Below are 26,014 nucleotides of genomic sequence, written 5' to 3'. Positions count from 1 at the left end.
GCAGCAATATCGGGAATGGGATTCAGCTCGCAATCATACTATCATGCTTGGGATATACTCTGTGAGAAGTATGGAAGATCAGATTTCATCGTCAACGCGCAATTCAAGAAAATACTAACTCATCCTCCAGTTCGACATGACGATTCTACGAGCATTGTCAAATTCGCAAATGTGGTTACAAATGTGGTGAACACCTTGACCCAACTTGGATACACATCAGACCTAGAAGCAGAAGCAGTGCTAAGTTCGACAACCAGAAAACTTTCTCCGCAACTGAGAGAACAGTGGTTGCAGTATATGCAAGATCGTCGACTACTGAGAGGTAACCTGATTATTTTCAAAGAGTGGCTTGCCTCCAAAGCTACAATTCATGAGAATTTGTTAGCACAGACAAACTCGTCGTTTGACAGAAACAAATTTCAAAGCCGTGATAAACCGAAGACGAGTACCTTTGCTTCAAACGCTGAAGAGTCAAGCAAACCCAAGAATTTCGAATGTCCCTTCAAAGACGGGCAACATCCTATTTGGACGTGTGAAAAGTTTAAGTCACTGAAAGTAAATGAACGACGAGAGCATGTCCAGAAGTTCCGACTGTGTTTCAATTGCTTGAAACCAGGTCATATGTCGAAGGACTGCAGAAGCAGGACCTGCAGCGTACCCAGCTGTGGAAGGCGGCACAACAGGCTTTTGCACAGCGAACTACCGAAGAAGGAGACTACAAGGAATGTCTCAGATGCTACAACGGCAGTAGCAACTAACATCACCCAAGGAGGACTTCCAGTGGTACGAATCAAGCTGACTAACAGAGACTTAAGCCTAAATGTACTAGCAATGTGTGATTCAGGATCCTCAATCTCGTTTGTGGACAAATCAGTGGTGTCAAAACTCCATCTCCAAGGCAGAAAAGCATCTCTATCAGTAGCAGGGATCCATGGATCACAGGATGTAAAGACTGAAATAGTGCCAATAGCTGTTTCAGCGCATGAGAAGTCTCGACCATTGACAATAGTGCAGTTCTACGTACACGAAAAACTGAAATTGGGTGACCAGATTGTAGAGTTGCAAGAATTGAAAGACCGTTACCCACATCTGAGGAACTTGCCAGATCAAAGCTACAATCTAAATGATGTTCAAGTGATTCTTGGACAAGATTGCTACGACATTCATCACCCTTTTGAATTCAAGAAGTCAGAAGACAAAACTGCACCGTGAGCAGTGAAATCAAAGATTGGTTGGGCTTTAAGTGGACCCCTACCAGCGAAGCAAGCAGCAACTCTTGCCACAACAGCAACATCAATTGCAGATGACAAATTAGCAAACCAGTTGAGTAAGTGGTGGGATATCGAGTCCTATGGTTCAAACTGAGATGTCACTGGACATTCGAAAGAAGAACAACGAGCAATCAAGACGTTGGAACAAACAACACGATTCAATGGTGAAAGATACGAAGTTGGACTTCTGTGGCGAGAGGACGAAGTGAAGTTACCAAACAACTTCTACTCTGCAATGGGGCAACTCAAGTCCTTAGAACGACGCCTGCAGAAAGACGAGGCGCTAAAGAAGCGCTACCAAGAAACCATTGACACAGATGTCAACGCTGGATACGTTCGGAAAGTAGATCAAGCTGAACTGAATGAAACCAAAGACAAACTGCAATGGTATTTACCACATCATCCTGTCATAAACCCGCACAAACCCGAAAAAGTCAGAAGAGTGTGCAACGCAGCAGCGAAGTATCAAGGTGTAGCCCTAAACGACAAACTTCTACCTGGGCCAGACCTGCTGCAGAGTTTGATCGGAATCATCTTTCGCTTCCGAGAACACCAAATAGCCTTATCAGCCGACATAGAAGCAATGTTTCTTCAAGTAGCTGTCCCAAAAGATGACAGCCGATGTTTACGATTCCTCTGGAGAGAAGATCCAGAGCGGAGGATAGAAGTCTACGAGTACACACGACACGTTTTTGGGGCGAAAAGCTCGCCGACTTGTGCAAATTACGCCTTGCACCAAGTGGCGAAAGATAATGCAGTCAACGACGAAAATCTTGTCAAAGTGGTTCAGCGAAACTTCTACATGGACGACTTCCTCAAGTCAGTCAGAACACCTCAAGAAGCGATTGAAATTTATCAGAAAGTCAGAGACATCCTCATCAAAGGTGGTTTCAAGTTGACGAAATGGATAGCAAGTGACGAAGAAGTCAAGTCACACATTCCAGAGACAGACAGATCAACGAAAGTTGTGAAAACTTTCGAAGCAGAACCACAATCATCTTCAATCCTAGGACTCAACTGGAATGTGGACACAGACAGTCTCATTGTCTGTCGTGGAACTGAGCAAGAAGTTCCAGCAAAAATAACTCAGAGAATTGTCCTATCCTTTGTCTCAGCAGTGTTCGACCCACTTGGAATATGTTCACCTTTCACCATACGAATGCGATTTCTTCTCAAAAGCATTTGGGCAGAAATGGGACAAGCATGGGACAAAGAGTTGTCAGCAGAACACTCAAAACTGTTCAGTGATTGGTGCTCTGAGTTGAGAGAAGTAAGGACGATGTCGATAAATCGACTTTATTTCGAAAACGGATGTTCAAATTTGAGACTTCACATTTTTACAGATGCATCAGAGGAAGCGATGTGCATCGTGGCATATCTGCAAGATGAAGCAACGCTAAAACTGACATATGTAATAGGGAAATGCCGTGTGGCACCCATCAGACATATGACGGTACCGAAATTAGAACTTCAAGCCGCAGTCTACGGAGTTCGTCTCAGAAGGCAGGTACTCAATGAACATGATGTCAAAATCGGCAAAATCTATCATTGGACCGACTCATCAACAGTGCTACAGTGGCTACAGGCAGCGCACAAGAAACAACAAGTATTCGTTGCAAACAGAGCAGCTCAAATACTGGAAAACTCATCGATGGATCAATGGAGACACGTCAAAGGTGTTGAAAACCCTGCCGACATCGGAACCCGAGGAATGTCCATCGAAGGCCTCAAGGAGTCCGCATGGCTAAACGGGCCGGCATGGCTTCAGGCAGATGAAGAAAAGTGGCCAAAGCCGTGGTGCCAAGTGAACGAACTCGAACCTGAGCAATTTACGAGTACTGTAGCAACAGAAACAAAACTAGAGCAACTATTTGCTGGAGACGATACAGTTCCTTCAAACGAATTAGAAACTTTATTGCCCTTTGCATGAGGTTCAAGACAAAACAGAAGGGTCCCCTCAAAGCAGACGAGATTCATCAAGCAGAGCAAATACTGTTTCGATTTGTTCAAAACGAAAGCTTCCCGAATGTTTCGAAGTCTATATCAAACATCAAAGAAATCTCCAAAGTTTTAAACGTTGCCAAATTGTCACCCTTCATAGAGGAAGATGGAACAATTAGAGTGAAAGGTCGACTGAAGCATTCAAACCTCGATTACAATGCAAAACATCCAATACTGTTGACAGCAAAGCATCCAGTAGTACAACTTCTGTTGGAGAGAGCTCATCGTGACAACCTACACGAAGGCACAGAATACGTGAGAAACATGCTCCAACAAGAATACTGGATCATTGGAATACGAAATGCGTTACGAAAAATCAAGTCCAGATGCATCAAATGCAGACACAGGAACGCCAACCCAATCCACCCACCGATGGCGGATCTACCACGAGAACGACTTGATGAACATGTGTTCCCATTCACCCATACCGGAGTTGACTACTTCGGACCCTTCGAAGTCAAGTTCCTACGACGTACCTTGAAGAGATGGTGCTGTCTCTTCACTTGCCTGACAACGAGAGCAGTACACATCGAAGTTGCTCAGTCATTAGACACCGAGTCATGTCTAGCTGCAGTGGCAAGATTCATTGCAAGACGTGGCTACCCGAATACCATCATTAGTGACAACGGAACAAACTTCGTTGGAGCAGCTAATGAGCTAAAAGCATTCATGAACGAGTGGGACAAAGCTAAGATTGAAAGTGACTTAGCACAGAAAAAGATAGTTTGGAAATTCAACCCTCCTGGAGCGCCACACTTTGGTGGAATCTGGGAAAGACTGGTTCAAAGTTGCAAAAAAGTGATGATTGCAATCTTGGACAACCGAAGCCTCACAGACGAGGTACTCAGTACAACGATGTGTCTTGTGGAGCAAACTCTCAACGCAAGACCCCTGACAGCAGTAAGTGACGATCCAGAGGATTTGACAGCTCTTACACCCAATCACTTCCTATTAGGACGAGAAAATGCAAGTGCACCATTTATGCCATCCAGTGAACGCTACCATGATGTCAGAAAATCATTCAAAACGGCTCAAGCATATGCGGACATGATCTGGAAGAGATGGACTCGTGAATATCTTCCACAATGGAATCAGAGGTCAAAGTGGTCAAAGGAACATGTGAGAAATCTGAAAGAAGGAGAACTTGTTTGGATGGTAGACGAGTCAGTGAAACGATGTGAGTAAAAGATGGGACGAGTCATCCAAGTCTTCAAAGGCAACGACGGAGTCGTACGATCAGCGAGAGTCAAGATGGCACATGGCGAATTCAACAGGCCGGTGGTGAAATTGGCGCCAGTCTTCTACGATGGTGTTTCCGAGATCGAAAACAGGGCCGGCGATGTTGGCGCCACTTCAGATCAGCTAGAAGAGCCATCAGACCAACAGAAATGAAATCAAAACTCAGAAACTTGAAATTTTGCCAAAACTCAAAAAAGGTCAAAACTGAAAATTTTTACAAGTTGGGACCGAAAATTTGTCCACCCCCCGATTTTGGGAAGGGAAAACCTGAGCAACCCAAGGTTTTAGCACACGGTTAGCGTAACCCCTAAGCTATCCATGGACCCAACGAACATCCTTGCATCATACCTACAAGTGATGCTATTAGCACTTATATGGTGCAAAAAGTGCATTTTTTGATATTTTGTCATTTATTGCTAAATTTCTTAAGTTGTTTATTTTATGATACTTTAGATGATCATTAAAGGTCAAATACCGTGCATTTGAGGCATTTAGAGCCACGTAATAACCATCCGTATTATGTCAACAAAGGTAAATATTGCAGTAATTTGACATTTACTATGTAAACAATGACATAAATCATTTTCTTGATTAACCAATCAGAAACAAGTAATGATGATGTTATAAATGATAAATATTTGATTATTTACTTTAACCCAATTGTTTGATTAGTGAAACCGTATTGTATTTAGAACCATTAGAAACTGTCATAAGGAGCAGTTGGCTCTCAGATTGACTATAATTTGATTCTTCATCAACTTTAGTCTTTTGCGCTAAGTTTTGCTAGATCTTAAGATCTCGAGCGTTATAAGTTAGTTGAGCTTTCTTAACAAGAAGTTAGCAACAGTACTAGCTTTGGGCTGAAGCCTTACAAACTTCAGCACGAGATTGGATATAGATTATCACCAAGGATTTTCTTAACTTCAATCACAAAAAATTAAAGTTACAGTCCTTTATTACAACTGAGCGACTAATAGTTACTACGCGAGTGTTAGTCGATAGCAACCGAGTGAAGAACCAGGCCGGCGTAAAACTCGAGAACCAGGCCGCCAAGTTGGGTTCCGCTGAGATTCTTGAGCAGCCGCGACATTGTGGCATAATGACAAATTATTAATGAAAATCCAATTTAAAAGCAATTCCGGTGAAAACTCAAAAATGGATAAAAATACCGCTCAGACTGAACCGCAAATAAATGCAATGCACTACCGATAAATATTCATAAAATTCTTGACAATTTTAAACTGAATTCTTCTCTCTTAATTATGAAGAATTTTTCAACTGCGCTTTAATGCACCAAAGATAAATTGTAACTTTTCTGGGTACCAAAAGAAAATTTAAACAAATAAAGGTTTCCTATCTTGAAAAAAAACTGTTGAGAATCAACCTTAAATATAGTTTTCTCCTTTTTATACTCTGCAATCACGTTTTCTCAGATTTTTCTCAAAATATGAATATTGTTAACAAAGTTGTATTTGCAGCTTTTGACATATTCAAAATTGTGAAAAACTTACTTTTGTAAATAACAAGCAACCACAGTTTATATGGGAGTTTATCTCCCATTTTAGTGTTAAATGGAGTTTAAGCTCTTTTTAAAAACTTTAGCGGCTGCTGATTATTTTGTTCAAAACACTTCCAAGTTTCAGTTTTCTTGAAGATATTTGTAAAACCACTGCAGTGGTTTTTCTTCTCGAGACATTTCATTGCCTGAATTTTAATTTTTTCGTAAGTATGCTCGGTAATGTGCGTACCTTTCCCCCGCCGCGATTCGAACCACTGACCTCCCGATACACGACCACCCGCACTAACCACTGCGGTACGAATCACTTGCCTGATCTATGCTGCAACAGATTTTGTATTAGCAACAAGCCTTACTTCGGAGCAATAGAGATCACTCAAAAAAGAAGAACGAAAGCGTGAAAAAGTCACTTGAGAAGTCAAAAAATGTTCTAGAAGAAAAGCGCAAAATTTTCAAGCGGAAAACTTGCATAAAAAAATGGCACACACGTTTACAATAATTGCTATGTACTTGATTCAAGAGCAATTAAAAAAACCATAACAAAATCAAAGTCGCATAAGATAGAAACCAAAACAAAACAATTTGACCTATACTTCATTAGATAAGATATGGGACCTGTACCCAATGCGACTGGTCAACAGGTCGACAAAAAAAGCAACCAGTTCAAAATCACTTTTCGTTTTTTTGAAAACAATGAATTTCGCACATATTAATGTCATTAGATATCAAATGAAATCACTAAAATGATCAGTTATATATACATAGGAAGAAATTGAGACTTTTCATTATCCAATTTTCGATTGCGCAAGATTTCAAAGCCAATGAGATCAACGATTATTGTTATAATTAAAAAACGAAACCAAAAATCCTTTGAAATGTACAAATATCTAATGTAAAAACCTAACATGTTATGATATCTCCAAGTAACAGTAGTGACAAAGCCTAGAAACAAATGTTTGAAGCTAAAACCGTTATAACGAAAAATTGTATTTCACGGGAAACGGGCTCTGACCTGTGTTTACAGAGACTGAGCTACAAATAGACTGAAAAAATATTTAAAAAAAGACGAAGCTCAAAAACCTAAACTTATTTTTGAAAATATGTATTTTCAAAAGTCATAACACAACTATAATTACAGCACAGAGCAATGGAACAAAATTCAACAACTCAGAAAGACAATTGGGCCTGTTAATAATGAGACTAAGTCATGAGCCCACAAAAAACAAATACATAAAAAAGCCAAAATTTCAAAAGTTTTCAAGACATGAAAATGTTCAAGGTACTATAATTATTTGATGTTGCCTTCAAGAACTGTAAATTATCATTTCCACTTCATCTTAAAACCAACGAGTCTTCCTTATAAAAGGACTACTTAGACATGACAACAAAAAGAAACCCAAAGCTTGAAGAGTATAGAAATCCCGAAAACTTTTTATGAAGCTAAATGGTCGAAGCAATCAGTCACAACGTATTACAAAGCGCAAAAAATATTTGAATCAACAAAAGTTATTGAAATTTTTATTGAGCGAGATTGAGATACAACGCAACGAAAATAAAAGCATAAAGTTGGTAGAGAGGAAATACTTTTTTAAAATTAATTTGAAAGTCATTAAAACAAACAGCTATCAACTGAAATCTTTTACTAGTTCAAGTTTTACTTATTCAGGAAGCAATTAAGATCTATCCTTAACGGCTATATGGCCCACAACAAAAAAAGGAAGAAGATCATAGGCAAAATATAAAAAAAACTGTGTTCTGCGAGATAATTGTGTCTCAGCCCAAAAAACATAAATTATTCAACAAAAGTAATGAATATAACCAGAAACGCCTTTTTCCAACGTTGTAAATTTTTTATACAAATTTTTCCTTTAATTACAGATTTCAAAAAGGTGATAATTTGACAAGGAAACAAAATGTACTCATAAAATATGCTCTTATGATTAAAAACAAAAGAAAACTGAAAACGTGTAGTACCAAAGTAAAGAAAGCATTAGTTGATTATAAAAACGTTACCGAAAATAATAAATAGCTCACAGGAAGCCGGTTTCTGGCTGGTAGACTGCGCACCAACTGGAGAGAAAGAAGATAAATTAGTGGCTAATTTCAAAAATTCACCAATCTTTTCTCAAAATAAATATATTCAAAGTCATGACAGATATTAGATAACAACTGAAAAAATGAAAAAAAAAAGAATTATATAATTTTTCAAAATCTAACGGGATCTCTGATAGGGGAAACTAAGTCATTGGGCTACAAAAGTATAGGAAAATGAAACAAAACGCCAGAATTCAATAAATTTTTTACGAAAACAATTGGTCAGGGCCTTAAAAACCATGAGCGTAATTCTGAAATCTTAATACAATCGCGTTGGGTCTTGTACAGTGTACAAATTATCTCTCGTTTATTAAGCCCTGATTTGAAATTCTGGTCCGTAAATTACATAAAGTACCATAAAACAGTATCACGTGGTCTGTGGAATACATTTTAATTTTAAAGCTTCTTTTTGGAATGAAATAAAAAAATCAAAGATCTGATAATTTTACTCAACTTTATTTTTTAAGGTTTAGCTTTGTACTTTACTAATAATAATTCAACAAATAAGTGTAATCTTACAAAAATTAAATGGATGTGATATTTTTGTTTCGACCCCTCTTGAGTGGGTGAGAGAACTATAATCATAAATGGCTTTTTTTTCAGAAAATTTCAGACAATCGATATCTTTATCGTAGAAAGTTGTGAGTGGTATCATTAAACAGCCCATCCAGCGTAGAATATGGAATTAATAATTTTTTTACTTTCTTCTTCTAGCGCGAGACAATTGGAGGTTTAAATTTTTTCAATAATGAGATTAATTTGCGGTATTTTTTATCACTTTTTCCAGAAATTTTATCAAAAAATTAGTCAATTTTGTTGAAATATGTTAGAATTGTTAACATAAGTGCAGTTGATTTGAATTTCAAAGACCAAGAAGTATTGCTGACCGCTCTGATTTATTTTTGACAAAAATTTGGGAAAAATTTTGCTGGAAATGCAGACCTAAAAAGAAGTAACACAGCCTTTGTAAAATCCAAGGGTTTAGTCCTACTTTCACTTCCGTTGTGAGTGCTGAGGAATAAACGTTTGGCCGTTTCTTGCTGACTTATCTCGATGATTATCAACAACGTAACATTTATTTTTGATACTTTTTTACTAACAAATCATCTATACCTACATCAATTGAAACAACTGTGTTCTTACTGGACGAACAGCAATAGCAAGGTTATTTTGGTCTAATTTTGGACTGTTTCAATCGAAAAAAAAATTTGGATTGTATTCAGTCAGTCTTTTTTTTAAAAAAAAACCTTCTTTTTTGTCAGTTAAAGAACCGAACAATTCAAATCAAACCTCATAGGTGATAGGAACAATTGGCTTCCTACGCAATTCCAAGTTAATATATCTAGTCTATTATGCAAAAATTTTTGGTCGTTTTGACTTCTAAAACTATTTGTTTTTTGAATAAACAAGGGCAATTTGAAATTGCCGATATTTTTCTCTAAATTTGATCAACTTGTGCCTAGACTTAGAAAAGAAAAAAGCCTCTTCTTTCTACTGAACTATAATTTAGTATTTATTGCTGTTTTACGCGTTAAGTTATGATTTTTTGGCGCTGATATTACAAGATTTAAGATTTTTTTTACATTTAAGCATTTTCGTATTTTCACGTTTTTTCTCGTTTCTTCACATTGTTGACAGTTTGCTTGAAAAATTACTGGCAATCAAGGCATAGCACAATTCAACAAACTTTGAAGGTTCATATTTTGATTTTGAAGGCTTCCACACCATTTTCTCGATGAATTTAATTGAGCTTTTTTTTCTATTTTTGTCCTTAACTGTCGATTTCACTTTGTCTTTTTGTCATATAAAATTTCCTGTAGAATGACATGCCTGGCTGGCTTTTTGTGTAGGAATATTTGAGCCTATATTCCAATTTGAGTGAATAGCTGATGCATTTCATGTCTTTAATAGCAATTGATTAAAAAAAAACCACTAACATCGCCTTTTGATTCTCTTCTTGTGTCTTTTTGAATCCTAGTCTCGTTAATTAAAGATATCATATGACGTTATTAAATTTGAGAGAAGGCGCAAGTGTACAAAATCTAAGGTTTTCTAAAGAAATTGTTATGACACTACTGGCTTCGAAACGGGTTTTTCGCAAAAAAAAAATAAATTAATTTTTGATATTTGTCTAGATTTGACGTTGGTTTTGTAAATGTAAGACATATTCTGTGTAATTACAGATTTCAAGGGCTTTTTTGGACAAATAAATTAGCCTGATTAGTTAATTCTTTTTTTAGCTAATGGCTTTTACAATTTTGAAGAAAAATGTTTTCGAAAAACACAATTGTATTTCTTAGGTTTACCACTTTTTTGCCTTTTGATACTTTTTTACCTAGCCTCATTAATGAGTGGTCACATATCACATTTTTAGTATGAAACGAAGGAGCAACCGAACATATTTCGAGCGGCAGAAAATGGCCTTGCTTCGACAGCGATCTCTCAATAGTTTCATTTGAAATTATATTTGCCGTCCTTATTTGTTGTTCTTTTTACAACCACAAGAAAAATTAAACAAAGAGAGGTCCTTTTGACCTCTTATAAAGGCATTGATTTTAAAAAAAAGTTTGGATAATTCCATATTATATCCATTGGTTTTCCTTACTTCGAAATTAATTGGTTTTCAAAATATAAGCGAATTTATTCACTTTGCTGTTTTTTGTCTAATTGCAACCGAGCCTTATTATGTACTGGTCTTATATCATTTCTAGTAAACTACAAGTTAATTTGCTCAGTTTCAGTTTTATCTGAGGCTATCTTGACTTTGTTATAGAGTTTTTTTAAACTCTATAACAACTTGCTTTTTTAAAACTCGCTTCGCTTTCTTAATAATAGCACATCTCATCAATTTAATGCAGTTTTTCACTGCACTGATGTATTTGCGTTGGAGGCAATATTTTTGTTCATACACAAATTTTTAGAAAAAAATTTTTGGATTCTCTATCTGTTGTCATGCGGATTACCGAGCCTCCTTGATCTTTTTAGTATATTCATTTTGCAATTACTGTAAAAAAAACGCAGAATAAAGAGATGCAGCTAAAATATTCCAAAGAAACCAACAAAAATATTGACAAAAGATGAAATTAGAAAAATAATGCTTTTCATGCTTTTGATTCACCAAGTATTTAGCAAAACAGGTGGAAATTATTGGTACAAAAATGTTAAATCAGAGGCTTGCAACAGTGATATCCATAATTGAAAACGTGATTGTGTAGGTTTGTTAAACAAAACGAAGATCCAATGCAGCTATTTATTACCTCAATTTCAATTAAGGAATCTTTTGGCAAGATCTACAGCTGGTTTAGTTATAAACATTAACCATAAATATAAAAACAAATTAACTTGTCAAACACAAGTAACGAAAAGCCTTTAAACCAAGAAAGAGTACTTAGCGTCATCTATAACTCTTTCGCGAGAAATTATAAGAATATTATTTGCTTTTTTAAAATGGGACAAAAAAGAAGTTTTCATAAAATATCAGTTGAAATTTTCCAGGTCACTCTATAAGAGTCATTGCGATTCCTCCGAGACATTCATAAATCTTTGGGGACTCCAACTTTTTTGTTCCACTTTAAAAGAAGCACCACTCAATGCCGACTTCCAGGTGGTTGGACAATTTCAATTTAAATTTAAGGGGGTTGGCTGAGAAAATATTCTATGGTGCAAAAGATCCTGCCCTACTGCGGCGGATCCGATTACAACCTTTGTGGCAGTCGCACAGCTTAACAACTAAGCTATACTGGCTTAGTTATTACGTCGCTCATAGTTGCTTTTGATTCGAATAACGTATCCGGGGGGGGGGGGGGTTAAAAACGGGGAAAATATCCAAAAACACACAATTGCAATAATTTTTCAAATTTGGTTCGAGCCAAAATAGCAGCAAATGATTCTGTCGCAGCTAATAAACTGCACGCTACATTTTAATTTCAAATGACCCTCTGCTGTTTACTAATTGCTTTCTCTGACCTTCGCTAACCCCCCCCCCCCCACACACACACACACACACACACACACACACATTCTTAATCGCAATGCTTGCGTTTGCGCTAATTATAAATAATATGATACATTTAAATATAATTATACAAAAAAGAAGTCAGATTTCCCCTGTGTACCCCTTCCCCAGTTTAGCGAACACATATGGCAGAGTTGGCGCCTATACGGAGCAGACTTTGGCTCGACCGTAGGTACTTGTGCCTTTGTGTTACTCATTACAAAAATCCTTGCCTGTGTATGTTTTGTAGTATTACAGAGCTGCTCTAAACGAACGAACGAATAAATAATCACGCAAATCAACCGCTTACATTTACGCGTTAACTACCACCACTCTTAGCACCCGCCAAATAAATTAACGCGCGCATAGGCTAACAATATATTAGCATTTGAGCCTTTACTTTTCTAATTAATAGACGAGCCTCAGTTTAGGCCTGGATTATCCAGGACCAAATCCAAACTAGAACTAGAACTTAATATGAGTAGTCGCCGCGAATACTGCTGAATTTCCTTGCTCTTTGACTGACATTTGCAACTCAGGAGAACTACGAAAGGCGATGCAGGTAAATCTGATGAAAAGTATTAAATTACCACACAAACTTCAAGGTTGCAAGAGCAGAAGGAGAAGACTTAAGGCGCCAATAAAAAAGATGAAACAGGCTCAAAGGCTCCCGCTTTCTTTAATATTTTTTAAAGGAAAAAACAAAAATAATTTCATGACATGAGCAGAGTTAATTCTCTCAATTTCTCGGCCAATAGGAAAATTAGGAAACCGTTTCACTATGAACGTGAACGTGGTTTTCCGCCCCCTATCGGCCGGATGCTTCGCTGATAATATCGAGGAAAAGAAGCAGGATGAGATTATTAGTGTTCTGTGCTAGACCGCAGATAACGGTCCTTTTTCCTTTCTATTAAATTTCAACCAAAATATCTTCAACCAATGTACTGTTTAAACAGTAACAACTTTTACAAACATAACCGACTAAACGTCGGAAGAATTGCTCTTGAACGACTAGTGGGAGCTCTAATCAATTGCAGCCTGCTTCAGTCGGGGGGGGGAGGTGTAGCCTAAATGGGACTAAGAAGTTCTATGGTGGGCTTCAAATAACCACATTAGAGGTTAACATATACCACTATTAAGATTTAAAGTAAAAAAATGACGCCAGTTTCGGCGCACTTTTTATTTGACTTTTAGTATTAAATTGCCGCCAACTGAGTTCAGCTGCTTGAAATTGTGATTGAGAGAGAATTTTAGATCACGCGAAATGCAAAAAGTCAAGGGCGTAAAAGTCACTCGAAAAGTCAAAACCGTCAAGCGAAAATTTTGCATAAAAAAAAGACACACACGTTTACAATAATTGCTATGAACTGCGTTCAAGAGCAATTAATAACCAACAATTCCTTCAGAAAATGTTATATGTTTTTTCCGACTAAATTAAACAACTCTCCGACGCACAAGAAGTGTTGAACAATCGCCAAAAAGCTCATCTCGATAATACTACAACGCAACTGGTAATTAGTATGCTGTACTTTTATACTTACTCTTTTATAATTGAAACACTTTCAGCCCCCCAATCTTTAAATTCAGACTTATAGCACAAACAGGTCTTAGGCATATATCTTTGCCTTTGATTTGTTATATCCTTTATCAAGTTAGATCGACATACAAAAAAGAGATCCCGTATTGTGTGATCTGTAACAGACCGGCCTAATTTGATAATTTGAACGCATCGCGCATCGTACCCCTTGTGTGCGTTTAAAAAGTGGTCTGCATTATAAAGGAGCCCAAAGGCAGACCTCGATAAAAAATAACAATAAACTTCAATCATGGCATCAGTGACACGTAAACTTGTCAGATTATCAATTAGAGAGGGAACCAGATATACTAATTAAGTTATTGTTCATTGGTTCATTGTCTGATTTTTTCTCAAAAAAGACTTTGATTATGGTTGTAATGATGTTTGGTTCCCAAGTTTGTCCAACAAGTGTTTATTAGACTACAGATCAGCATAATTTACATTAACATATTTTTTGATACGCATGCGTCAAAAAAATAAGACAGAACAAAAAGAAGAAACTGATTTACAATTTTCCAGAGGTTACTTCTAGTTAATTCTATTCCTGATTCAAGCATCTCCACTTTGAGGTTGAGGCTGAGCAACGACAGTGGTCGATGTGCTTCTTCGTCTCCATTTCTTCACTCTAGTCACTCTCCGCTCATTTTTCTTTTCCTTGCCCGGACAAAAGTGTCATAGAATCTAGTTAGGAATATGTCAATAACAGCCTATGCATCTATCATTTTTAAGCGTGGTTTCTGTTGTTCTAGAAAAAGTAAGAACTATAAATCCCAAAAAAATGTCTAATATGTCCTGTAATTAAAATTGAAAAACCTCCACTAATATTATAAATTTCAAAAAGCCCCTCGTTTCTTAAAACAAAAATATTCAACTTTTTATTTTCCTGTCAATTCGCTCTCCTGTCTCTGATGGGCAAAAGGTAACAAATAGACTGAAGTAAAATTGTGACTCGCATATTCCCAGGTTGAGGTCCAGACCCAAATTGAGTTATGATCAGACCTAGTCGAGCCCACACCCGTGTGTTCCCAGACCGAAACTACAGGGTCTTTTCGGAAGTTCAAGCGCACTACGGTCTGGACCATGGTCTGGAGATGGTCTGATCAGAGATCATTTTGGTCTGAAAAGTCTGATCATAGGCGGATTCGAGCGCACTTGGGTCTGATCAGAGGCGACTTCGAGCGCAATTGGGTCTGATCATAACCTCTTCGAGCGCACTTTTGTCTGATCAGAGGCGACTTCGAGCGCAATTGGGTCTGATCATAACCTCTTCGAGCGCATTTTTGTCTGATCAGAGGCGACTTCGAGCGCAATTGGGTCTCATCATAACCTCATCGAGCGCACTTGGGTCTGATCAGAAATGTTTTTGAACGCAATTGGGTCTGAACAGGGACCATTTCGAGCGCATTTTTTTCCAATTTTTTGTGTTTTTTTAGAGATGTTGACTCTGCCAGGAGGCAGCCATAAAGCAGCGTTCTGATCAGAGATTCATCTAAAGTCCGATAGCTCTGATCAGAAAACAGGAGTCCAGCCGATAACAGAGGCCGGTCCCCTTCAGAAAAAACTTTGATCAACTGGAGACCACGATGTTTCTTATGGAAAGCTGTCTAAACTCATCCATTGAGTCAGAAAAATACACTAAAAGGTACACCAAATAAAATTTGTTCTCAACAGTTGGGTTTCGTTTTCTTTAGCAATACTTTTATAATTGATTTTTCCTTAGGTGAATTAAATACTGCAAACATCAGTTTTTTTGAAATGAATATATTATAGCAAAATTAGATTTTTTCATAAGTAAAATCTTTCTCTGATCAGACTATTTCGAGCGCACTTGGGTCTGATCGGAGGCAATTTCGAGCGCAATTGGGTCTGATAAGAGGCGACTTCGAGCGCAATTGGGTCTGATCATAATCTTTTCGAGCGCATTTGGGTCTGATCAGAGGCGACTTCGAGCGCAATTGGGTCTGATCAGAGGCGACATCGAGCGCACTTGGGTCTGATCAGAGATCTAATATTTTTATTCAAATTCGTCGCAAATCTTTTATTTTATAGCTAATTTTGCAGTAAAATCTCAACCAACGTGTGTGTAAGTTTTGTGTGTGCGTTTATGGGGTAACCGGTTTGTCTGTGTCTGTTTGTCTGTGTCTGTCTGTGTCTGTGTGTGTGTGTGTGTGTGTGTGTGTGTGTGTGTGTGTGGGTGGGGGCCAAGCGATGGGGTTATTGTTGAGAAGAAGGCTGATGAGAGGGGACTTCAACTCGATAGGGGGAGGAGAGTGGGCGATGGTCTCGACTGAGTCTGATCAGAGCACTACTTGGGTTCTGAAATTGGGTCTGATCATAGTCTGATTAAAGTCTGGGCAATGGTCTGAATTTGAGTCTGGACCATGGTCTGGAGATGGTCTGATCAAACCTCCTTCGGTCTGGAAAGTCTGATCAGAACTCATTCAGTCTAGAAAGTCTGATCAGAGATAATTTCGGTCTGGAAAGTCTGATCAGAGATAATTTCGGTCTGGAAAGTCTGATCAGAGATAATTTTTGTCTGGAAAGTCTGATCAGAGATAATTTTTGTCTGGAAAGTCTGATCAGAAGCAAATTTGGGTTGATACTTCCATTTTTGGAGAACAAATGTTGAAAGTTTTTTTAGGTATGGCAGCCAAATTGCCGGAAAAAGTCAATCCCGATAGGACCCCTTTATCTTCTTGATACGTAGTAAAACGATTGGATTTTTACTGAATATATCTGTTATGCTATCGGTTGTTATCAGCCAAACTAATCCAAATTAGCGTTTGTTGTAAAATCTGATACCTGAGCATTCGGTGTTAAGGACATAGTTCTATCGGCTGGTTGTAATGATTTCTAATGATTTCGCTTTGTAAACCTGCTCGTTTTAACTACTTGATTTTGTGGCACAAATTCTAATTCCATCAAGTTGAAACTTGGGGTTAACCAATAGTCACGCATAAAAGAAGTGACTTGCATGAAACAAGAAAACTACAAACAAACGAAAAATGTAATCAATTATATATACTAATATATATATATATATATATATATATATATATATATATATATATATATATATATATATATATATATATATATATATATATATATATATAATATATATATATATATATATATATATATATATATATATATATTTATATATAATTGAGATACCATGATTCAGTACTGAATTGCTATGTCACTTTGATACGGAGGTTTTCCTCTTCTTCTAATCCTTCCCCTATTCTACTCCCTTCGGTTGCCCTTCCCCCTTCACTCCTGTGTCTTCTGTGTTTCATTGAATGTCGTTGATGTTCATGCCGATGACGATGATGATGTTGGTGTTCTTCGTCGCCCGACTTGTTCACTAGATAATCGCCAGATGATTCTGAAACATTGGTATTAGAATCTGCCAAAATTAACTATAGTTGAAATGCCTGTTAGGAAGAAAAACACCTGTTCAAGATCTTTGTCTTAACTCTGGCATTCCAATACGCAAATATAAAAATTTTGGGCATTTGAATCACTATTGTGCGACAAGATGCTTAAGGTTAGATATTTACGCAATTTGGTGTTAACTTCCTTGTTGTAATTAAATTATTGAATCAATGACAAACCCAGCTGGCAGATTGCCAGAAAAAAGCCGCAATAGCTTCGTAGATCTACAGTCTCGAAAAGATAGGAAAAGAAACAGACCAAAAAGGAATTTCTTTTCTTTAATTGCTGAGATGTTATTTTCTGGTTAAGAATCTGTTTAAGTTTCTGCTTCTATTAGCTGCTCTCAAATAACCTTCAGTAACATGCAATCACTTGATCTTATCTCTTTGAATTAAATTTATAAAAAGTCAATTTCAGAGTGACGAACTCAATTCTCATTTTCAGGGGTGAGTGAAATCACATGTGAGGAAAAATTTAATTACGCAAATGAACAAAATATCACAGTAAGAGTAAAAAATGACGTCACGCACGCAATTCAGTTGAAATTTCAGGAACGAATGAACAAAAAAAGCAGATTTGAAGTGATTATGATGCCATATGGTCGTCACAAAAAACATGACGACGAAATATTAAACATAGCAGGACCAAACCTGACCTAAACTTCTAAGAATTTACAATGACTAAACAAAAAACTGGACCGAGAATGGACTACGACTGGATTGGTAAAAGCATTTGAAAAAATATTCTGTAAAAAAATTTTAAAAAACCGAAACGAAAATGCCGCATGTGAACAAAATCATCGCTTCAATTTGATTAATAAACGACTGCAATTGAACGAAAATGCAACAAAATAGATCATACAGAGAAAACCGACGAAAGGAAAAAATGAAGGACAAAATAGAAAAAATGTGTTTTTGATAAAACATTTGAACTTATTTATTCATAAAAATCTGAAATGCAATTTTCCACCAACTATTTGGCAAAAAACTTTGTCACTGCTTCTGTTCAGGCTCTTAATAACCCAAAACCTGGTAAAAAAACATCTCGAAAAACAAAAAAATTGAAAAAAGAAAAAATTACCCCAAAAAATGGTAATAAATTATTCAGTAAAATTCCCCTCTCTGACCTTCAACAGCACCTTTTAGCAGGAAAATCGTAAAAATCTCCAAATTTCAGATCGAAAAAACCAAAAAAAAACAATAGCGAGAAGCTTAAGATCGGCCAAAACATTTCAGAAAAAATTTTAGAAAAAAACAGGCGAGAATCGTTAAAAAGTGCTTAAATTCACTCTTTCTTTTAAAAAACAACCCAAAATCAGAAAAAAAATTTGACAGCCAAACCAAATCAATAAAACAACTGATCGGAACCACGGAAATGAAAGAAAAAATTTAGGAAGAATACAAAAACTGTTAAAAAAAGACTTACAACATGGAAAAATGTTTAAAAATTATTAGTCCAATTTAAAACGTCATTTTTTCAGATGGTAAGAGAAGCTTTCAAACGCACTATTAGTAGTTTGCGTAAATTATACAAACAATTTTGACCAAAAATTGGAGTTTGATTATGATGCCATATGGTCGTCACAAAAAACATGACGACGAATTATTAAACATAGCAGGACCAAGCCTGACCTAAACTTCTAAGAATTTACAATGACTAAACAAAAAACTGGACCGAGAATGGACTACGACTGGATTGGTAAAAGCATTTGAAAAAATATTCTGTAAAAAAATTTTAAAAAACCGAAACGAAAATGCCGCATGTGAACAACAGCCACTAGCGAGAAAGCCATTTTCTTCATACACCGTTTTCTCAGTCTACTTAAAACTTAGAATGAAACATCCGTATAATCGCTCGCATGTTGCTCCACTTCTTGTTTCGGCGTAACCAAAATCATCGCTTCAATTTGACTAATAAACGACTTCAATTGACCGAAAGTGCAACAAAATAGATCATACAGAGAAAAACCGACGAAAGGAAAAAATGAAGGACAAAATAGAAAAAATGTGTTTTTGATAAAACATTTGAACTTATTTATTCATAAAAATCTGAAATGCAATTTTCCACCAACTATTTGGCAAAAAACTTTGTCACTGCTTCTGTTCAGGCTCTTAATAACCCAAAACCTGGTAAAAAAACATCTCGAAAAACAAAAAATTGAAAAGAAGAAAAAACTACCCCAAAATTGGTAATAAATTATTCAGTAAAATTGCCCTCTCTGACCTTCAAAAGCACCTTTTGGCAGGAAAATCGTAAAAAATTTCCAAATTTAAGATCGAAAAAACCAAAAAGAAACCATAGCGAGAAGCTTAAGATCGGCAAAAACATTTCAGAAAACTTTTAGAAAAAAAACAGGCGAGAATCGTTAAAAAATGCTTAAATTCACTCTTTCTTTTAAAAAACAACCCAAAATCGGAAAAAAATTTTGCCAGCCAAACCAAATCAATAAAAACAACTAATCGGAACCACGGAATTGAAAGAAAAATTTAAGAAGAATACAAAAACGTTAAAAAAAGACTTACAACATGGAAAAATGTTTAAAAATTATTAGTCCAATTTAAAATGTCATTTTTTCAGATGATAAGAGAAGCTTTCAAACGCACTATTAGTAGTTTGCGTAAATTATACAAACATTTTTGACCAAAAATTGGAGTTTGACTATGATGCCATATGGTCGTCACAAAAAACTTGACGACGTAATATTAAACATAGCAGGACCAAGCCTGAACTAAACTTCAAAGAATTTACAATGACTAAACAAAAAACTGGACCGAGAATGGACTACGACTGGATTGGTAAAAGCATTTGAAAAACAATTCTGTAAAAAAAATTCTGAAAAACCGAAACGAAACTACCGCATGTGAAGAACAGCCACTAGCGAGAATGCAATTTTTTTCATACACCGTTTTCTCAGTCTACTTAAACTTAGAACGAAAACATCCGCATAATCACTCACCTGTGGCTCCACTTCTTGTTTCAGCGTAACCAAAATCATCGCTTCAATTTGATTAATAACGACTGCAATTGAACGAAAATGCAACAAAATAGATCATACAGAGAAAACCGACGAAAGGAAAAATGAAGGACAAAATAGAAAAAATGTGTTTTGATAAAACATTTGAACTTATTTATTCATAAAAAATCTGAAATGCAATTTTCCACCAACTATTTGGCAAAAAACTTTGTCACTGCTTCTGTTCAGGCTCTTAATAACCCAAAACCTGGTAAAAAAAACATCCCAAAAAACAAAAAATTGAAAAGAAGAAAAAAATATCCCAAAATTGGTAATAAATTATTCAGTAAAATTGACCTCTCTGACCTTCAACAGCACCTTTTAGCAGGAAAATCGTAAAAATCTCCAAATTTCAGATCGCAAAAACCAAAAAAAAACAATAGCGAGAAGCTTAAGATCGGCCAAAACATTTCAGAAAAATTTTAGAAAAAAACAGGCGAGAATCGTTAAAAAATGCTTAAATTCACTCTTTCTTTTAAAAAACAACCCAAAATCAGAAAAAAAATTTGCCGGCCAAACCAAATCAATAAAACAACTGATCGGAACCACGGAAATGAAAGAAAAAATTTAAGAAGAATACAAAAACTGTTAAAAAAAGACTTACAACATGGAAAAATGTTTAAAAATTATTAGTCCATTTTAAAACGTCATTTTTTCAGATGGCAAGAGAAGCTTTCAAAACGCACTATTAGTAGTTTGCGTAAACTATACAAAACAATTTTGACCAAAATTTGGAGTTTCATTATGATGCCATATGGTCGTCACAAAAAACATGACGAGGAAATATTAAACACAGCAGGCCAAGCCTGACCTAAACTTCAAAGAATTTACAATGACTAAACAAAAAACTGGACCGAGAATGGACTACGACTGGATTGGTAAAAGCATTTGAAAAAAAATTCTGTAAAAAAATTTTAAAAAACCGAAACAAAAATGCCGCATGTGAACAACAGCCCACTAGCGAGAAAGCCATTTTTTTCATACACCGTTTTCTCAGTCTACTTAAAACTTAGAATGAAAACATCCGCATAATCACTCGCATGTTGCTCCACTTCTTGTTTCGGCGTAACCAAAATCATCGCTTCAATTTGACTAATAAACGACTTCAATTGACCGAAAGTGCAACAAAATAGATCATACAGAGAAAAACCGACGAAAGGAAAAAATGAAGGACAAATTAGAAAAAATGTGTTTTTGATAAAACATTTGAACTTATTTATTCATAAAAATTTGAAATGCAATTTTCCCACCAACTATTTGGCAAAAAATTTTGTCACTGCTTCTGTGCAGGCTCTTAATAACCCAAAACCTGGTAAAAAAACATCTCGAAAAACAAAAAATTGAAAAGAAGAAAAAACTACCCCAAAATTGGTAATAAATTATTCAGTAAAATTGCCCTCTCTGACCTTCAACAGCACCTTTTAGCAGGAAAATCGTAAAAATTTCCAAATTTAAGATCGAAAAAACCAAAAAGAAACCATAGCGAGAAGCTTAAGATCGGCAAAAACATTTCAGAAAGCTTTTAGAAAAAAACAGGCGAGAATCGTTTAAAATGCTTAAATTCACTCTTTCATTAAAAAAAACCCAAAATCAGAAAAAAAATTGCCAACCAAACCAAATCAATAAAACAACTAATGGGAACCACGGAAATGAAAGAAAAAATTTTAAGAAGAAAACAAAAACTGTTAAAAAAAAGACTTACAACATGGAAAAATGTTTAAAATTATAAGTCCAATTTTAAAACGTCATTTTGTCAGATGGTAAGAGAAGCTTTCAAACGCACTATTAGTAGTTTGCAAAAATTATACAAACAATTTTGACCATGAATTGGAGTCTAAACTAAAAATACTATAAAAATGCTGCACGTGACCAAAAAGTTGCTCGCTTATCAGAAAACAGAAAACCACTCTCAGAAAACCACTCTCTCCCTCAGAAAACCACTCTCTCCTCTCTCTGCTTTTCAGCAACTTGACCTATGCATTTTTTTTCAGGGATTTCATTTTCCTCTTCCAAATACCCTCCAAAAAATTACCGGTCATAAAAAAACGCTCCTTCAAAACACCTCTTCGATTAGTAAAAAAGAATACTTTGCCCTATACTACTCAACTCATTTGAATTGTAAAAACCAAGAGAAGACTAATAATAGCCTCAACTATCGCTTTGTGACTTAAAGTTAAATTAAAACCGAAAAACTTTTGGCGAATTGCTCTTGAACGACCGGCGAGTGGTTAGCTAGCCACGGTTTACTGAGGCTAGATTTAGCCTAATTGAAGGGTGGGTGTTAGTCAACAGTTGGGGACAACGGTGGGAGGCAGATCTTTGACTCCACGGGGTCCTTACGGCCTGAACAATGTGCGCGGGTGGGGATTGACGGGGCTGATGTGGGTGGCGGGGTGCGGTGGGGTGGGGAACAATTTCTAAAAACAGCCATTCATTCAAATCATAAATGTAAGTCGCCATAACAGTTTCTGTGAATCGCATATTTAGAAAATAGTGAGTTGTAAGGCTCTAAGAGAACTTAATGACCACTAGGCGCTACCTCTTCATCCCGTTTCTGATGATGGAAAGTCAAAGATTCCAACGAAAAGACGGTCCAGCGAAAAATTGCATAGAAATACCAGCAGGATTAGTATAATTGCTACAAACTGCATTTGTGAGCAATAAACAATTATTTCCTATGTACTATAATTTAGCGTTTTTGAGGGTAATAGATGATCACATCACGCCACATAACATCAGCTGAAGTACGACATCTACATAAGATTTAAGGAAAGAGAGAGAGAGAGAGAGAGAGAGAGAGAGAGAGAGAGAGAGGTAGTGTGTGTGAGAGAGAGGGAGGGAGAGAGAGCTAGGATTATTTTTATTGATGAGAATTGACTGTGCACTTTCTAGTTTTCTGACCTTGTTAGTAATTAGATTAAATCGAAAAAATGAAAAGTGAAAATTTTAAAAGAAAAAAAGTTTACAGATTTTGCAGTAAAAAAAATTCAAAACAATTTTTGTCTTTGGAGTTCTGTCAAGTAACCCATATGCAAGACATAAAACTTTTGCTGGCCAATTATGATCGTTACACGCAAAAGAAAAAGTATATTCAAAACTTTTAAAAAAACATTTGCAATATTAAAATAAATCTTGCCTAATTTTGTGATCTTAATATCTTCAGAACCACTGGCTCCTAAAGATCCATAGACTTGAACAATATATAAGTTTTCGAAAATTTGAATTAAGTTTTTAAAAAAAATTGCTGAAACTCTAGTCATTAAATTATTGATAAAATTTTTAACTCCAGAAACTATGCAACAGCTTTTTATTAAACCTTGAAGCAGTTCCTTTGGCCTCTGTGGCCGGAAGAAATCAAAAAATTCAAAAGTAGTAAAAAAAAAACATTTGAAAAAAAATTTATTTTAAAAAGCTGAAAACTATTCCATGGCCAAAAAAGTTTTTGGTAACATTTTATCGAACACTTAAGGAGGTGTTCTTGCCCCTGGTGATGGAACAATTTGAACAATAACAACAAATCCCTAGAAAATTTGAAAAAAAATAGCAGGATTTGTCAAAACATACTAAAAATCTATATGTTTGAAAGTTGAAAGAATTCCATTTCCACTAGAAACTAAGCAGTGGCCTACTATCAAACACTAGAGAAATTCTTTGATACCTAGGGGTGACTAAACTCATAAAGTGACAAAAAACTTCAAAAAATCTTGAAAAATGTTGTGAAAATTAGTATAGATTTGCGTGTTTTTGTTTTTAGTACCAAAACATAAAGCTGTTTAAATTGTCATAAAAAGTACTTATCGCTTGCAAAGACCTTTATCAATTTTAACCAGCCTCAATTTTAGACTGGTTCAACAAAATTTTGAAAAAAAGTGGAAAAACACGAAAAAATGCATCATTTTGGGCTCAAAAACCTTTTTAAATTAAACTACGGCCTTCCCAGTAACTTCAAAAGGTTAAGCAATCTAATCCATGTAATCCTGCTAAAAAGATGGATAGAAAACCTATACTCACCTTCTCTCATTGAAAACCAAGAGAAAGATAATAATGGTTCCGCTCTGCTGTCGCTATCGCAGCTGTTGACAAAATTAGCTCGATATCAATATCGTTTCAGGTCAAGTTAAACTCCAAACGTGTAAGCTCCACTATATGACGTTTTGTCAATAAGCTTTTATTGTAAACTAAGGATGAATAGTTGGCCGTGATAAAAAGAATGGTAAAATTTCATGATTTTGCAAAAAACGGGCTACTAAAAATCATGAAGCAATGATGAAGTGTAGCTGCTCGAGTACAGAACAGTTTGTTGTAACAATAGTTGAGAGGAGAAGAAAACTCAAAATAAATGTCTAAAACATAGGCAAAATGTTCCCGAATATATATATATATATATATATATATATATATATGTATATATATATATATATATATATATATATATATATATATGTATGTATATGTATATATATATATATATATATATATATATATATATATATATATGAAAATTATTCTACTAAAAAAACGCCTCATTGGGTTGAGTCTAAAAGTGAGGCACAAATTGGAATCCAAAAGTTCAGTGCTTTTTCTCATTACCTGACATAGGATTTGAGTTTTGGTTTTAGGCGTAGCAAAAATGTCAAATATAGCTGAAAGATTACCAGAAAGTACCAGCCATAGTTTTTGTAGACCTGCTGTCTCAAAAAGGTCGTGAAAATTATTTGCGATTGGTGAAGCAAAATTTTAATTTTTTTTGCTAATTGTTGAGATTGTCTCTGTTTTTTTTTAGCTCTGCTCTAAAATTTTTCCTTTTGAGGTACATAATTACAATTGGCCTCATCTGCAATTATATGAAGCGCAAGTTTTCTCGAGTCATTCGAATTTACAAAAAAAACTAACTCCAACAAAAGTGAACACTGAAGCCACGCACGCAATTCAGTCAAAGCTGAATGATTGAATGAACAAACAGATATTTGAACGTGACGTCATATGGTTGTAACAAAAGTCTTGATGGCGAAAAAGTAATTTTTGCCGAATAACTCCCGAATTAATTCAAAGGCTCGTGCTAAATAAAAGAACTCTGATCAAAGTTGGAACAAAAAAACTAACAAGCAGTCTCGGAAAAGAGAAATCAAATTTTTGTAAAAAGTTAGAATTGATTAAAAAGTGAAAACATCGGAAATACGCGGCTTCCTACTAACTTAAGCCTTAAACTGAGATTAAAAACCAATGGAAAATTTAATTTACCTCGAAACTAAAATAAGGCCGGCAGAAACAAAAAAGCTGGCAATCAGCATGTGGTTGAGAAAAAAAACTCCTTCATCGGAGCAATAATCCCTGAACAGAAGTGAGGTCAGATGTGAGGTCGTTTACTAAATTCAAGACATTTATTAAGCTAGTGAAATGATTTGCTTTTGGTCGAACTCCTTAACCATCTATACTTGCTAAAAAAGATTGATAAAAAACCAATACTCGGCTTCTCTTCGTGAAAACCAAGAGAAGCTAACAATGGTTCCGCTCAGCTGCCATTATCGTAGCTATTGACAAAATTTTTCTTCGAGGCGAAAAAAATTTTTGGAGAAGAACTTTTAGTTGACAAGAGCATTAATTTCATTTCAATATGGTTTCAGATCAAATTAAACCCAAACCTGTGAGCTCTACTATAAGCTTATTGTAAGCTTTTATTGTAAACTACGGATGAATAGTTTGCCATGATAGAAAGAATTGTAATATTTCATGATTTTGCATAAAAAACGGGCTACTGTATATCATGAAGCAATGATGAAGTGTAGCTGCTCGAGTACAGAACAGTTTGTTGTAATTGACAGGAGAACAAAAACTCAAATTAAATGCCTAAAACAGAGGCAATATGTTC

The 26,014-nt window shown here is 35.7% G+C and overlaps 1 protein-coding gene across 7 annotated transcripts in view; it reads right to left on the bottom strand.

Moving 5' to 3' along the window:
* Positions 1–26,014, bottom strand: part of LOC142352245 (uncharacterized) — a 123,234-nt gene that overhangs the window by 39,153 nt on the left and 58,067 nt on the right. For 6 of the 7 annotated variants that reach the window (XM_075404766.1, XM_075404716.1, XM_075404732.1 and 3 more), the window contains exons 5-6: positions 16,898–17,082; positions 14,125–14,345 (exon numbers count right to left, since the gene is read on the bottom strand). In XM_075404766.1, the coding sequence (XP_075260881.1) occupies positions 14,241–14,345; positions 16,898–17,082 (290 nt within the window). In that variant the 3' untranslated portion in view covers positions 14,125–14,240. Of the gene's footprint in view, positions 1–14,124; positions 14,346–16,897; positions 17,083–26,014 lie in introns of those variants that run through there. The other variant, XM_075404724.1, reaches the window with a different exon arrangement.

This window comes from Convolutriloba macropyga, chromosome 1, assembly GCF_964194025.1.
Source record: "Convolutriloba macropyga chromosome 1, txConMacr16.3, whole genome shotgun sequence".
In the NCBI taxonomy this organism is placed as follows: Eukaryota; Metazoa; Xenacoelomorpha; order Acoela; family Convolutidae; genus Convolutriloba; species Convolutriloba macropyga.
This window is presented reverse-complemented; position numbering and strand designations above follow the sequence as displayed.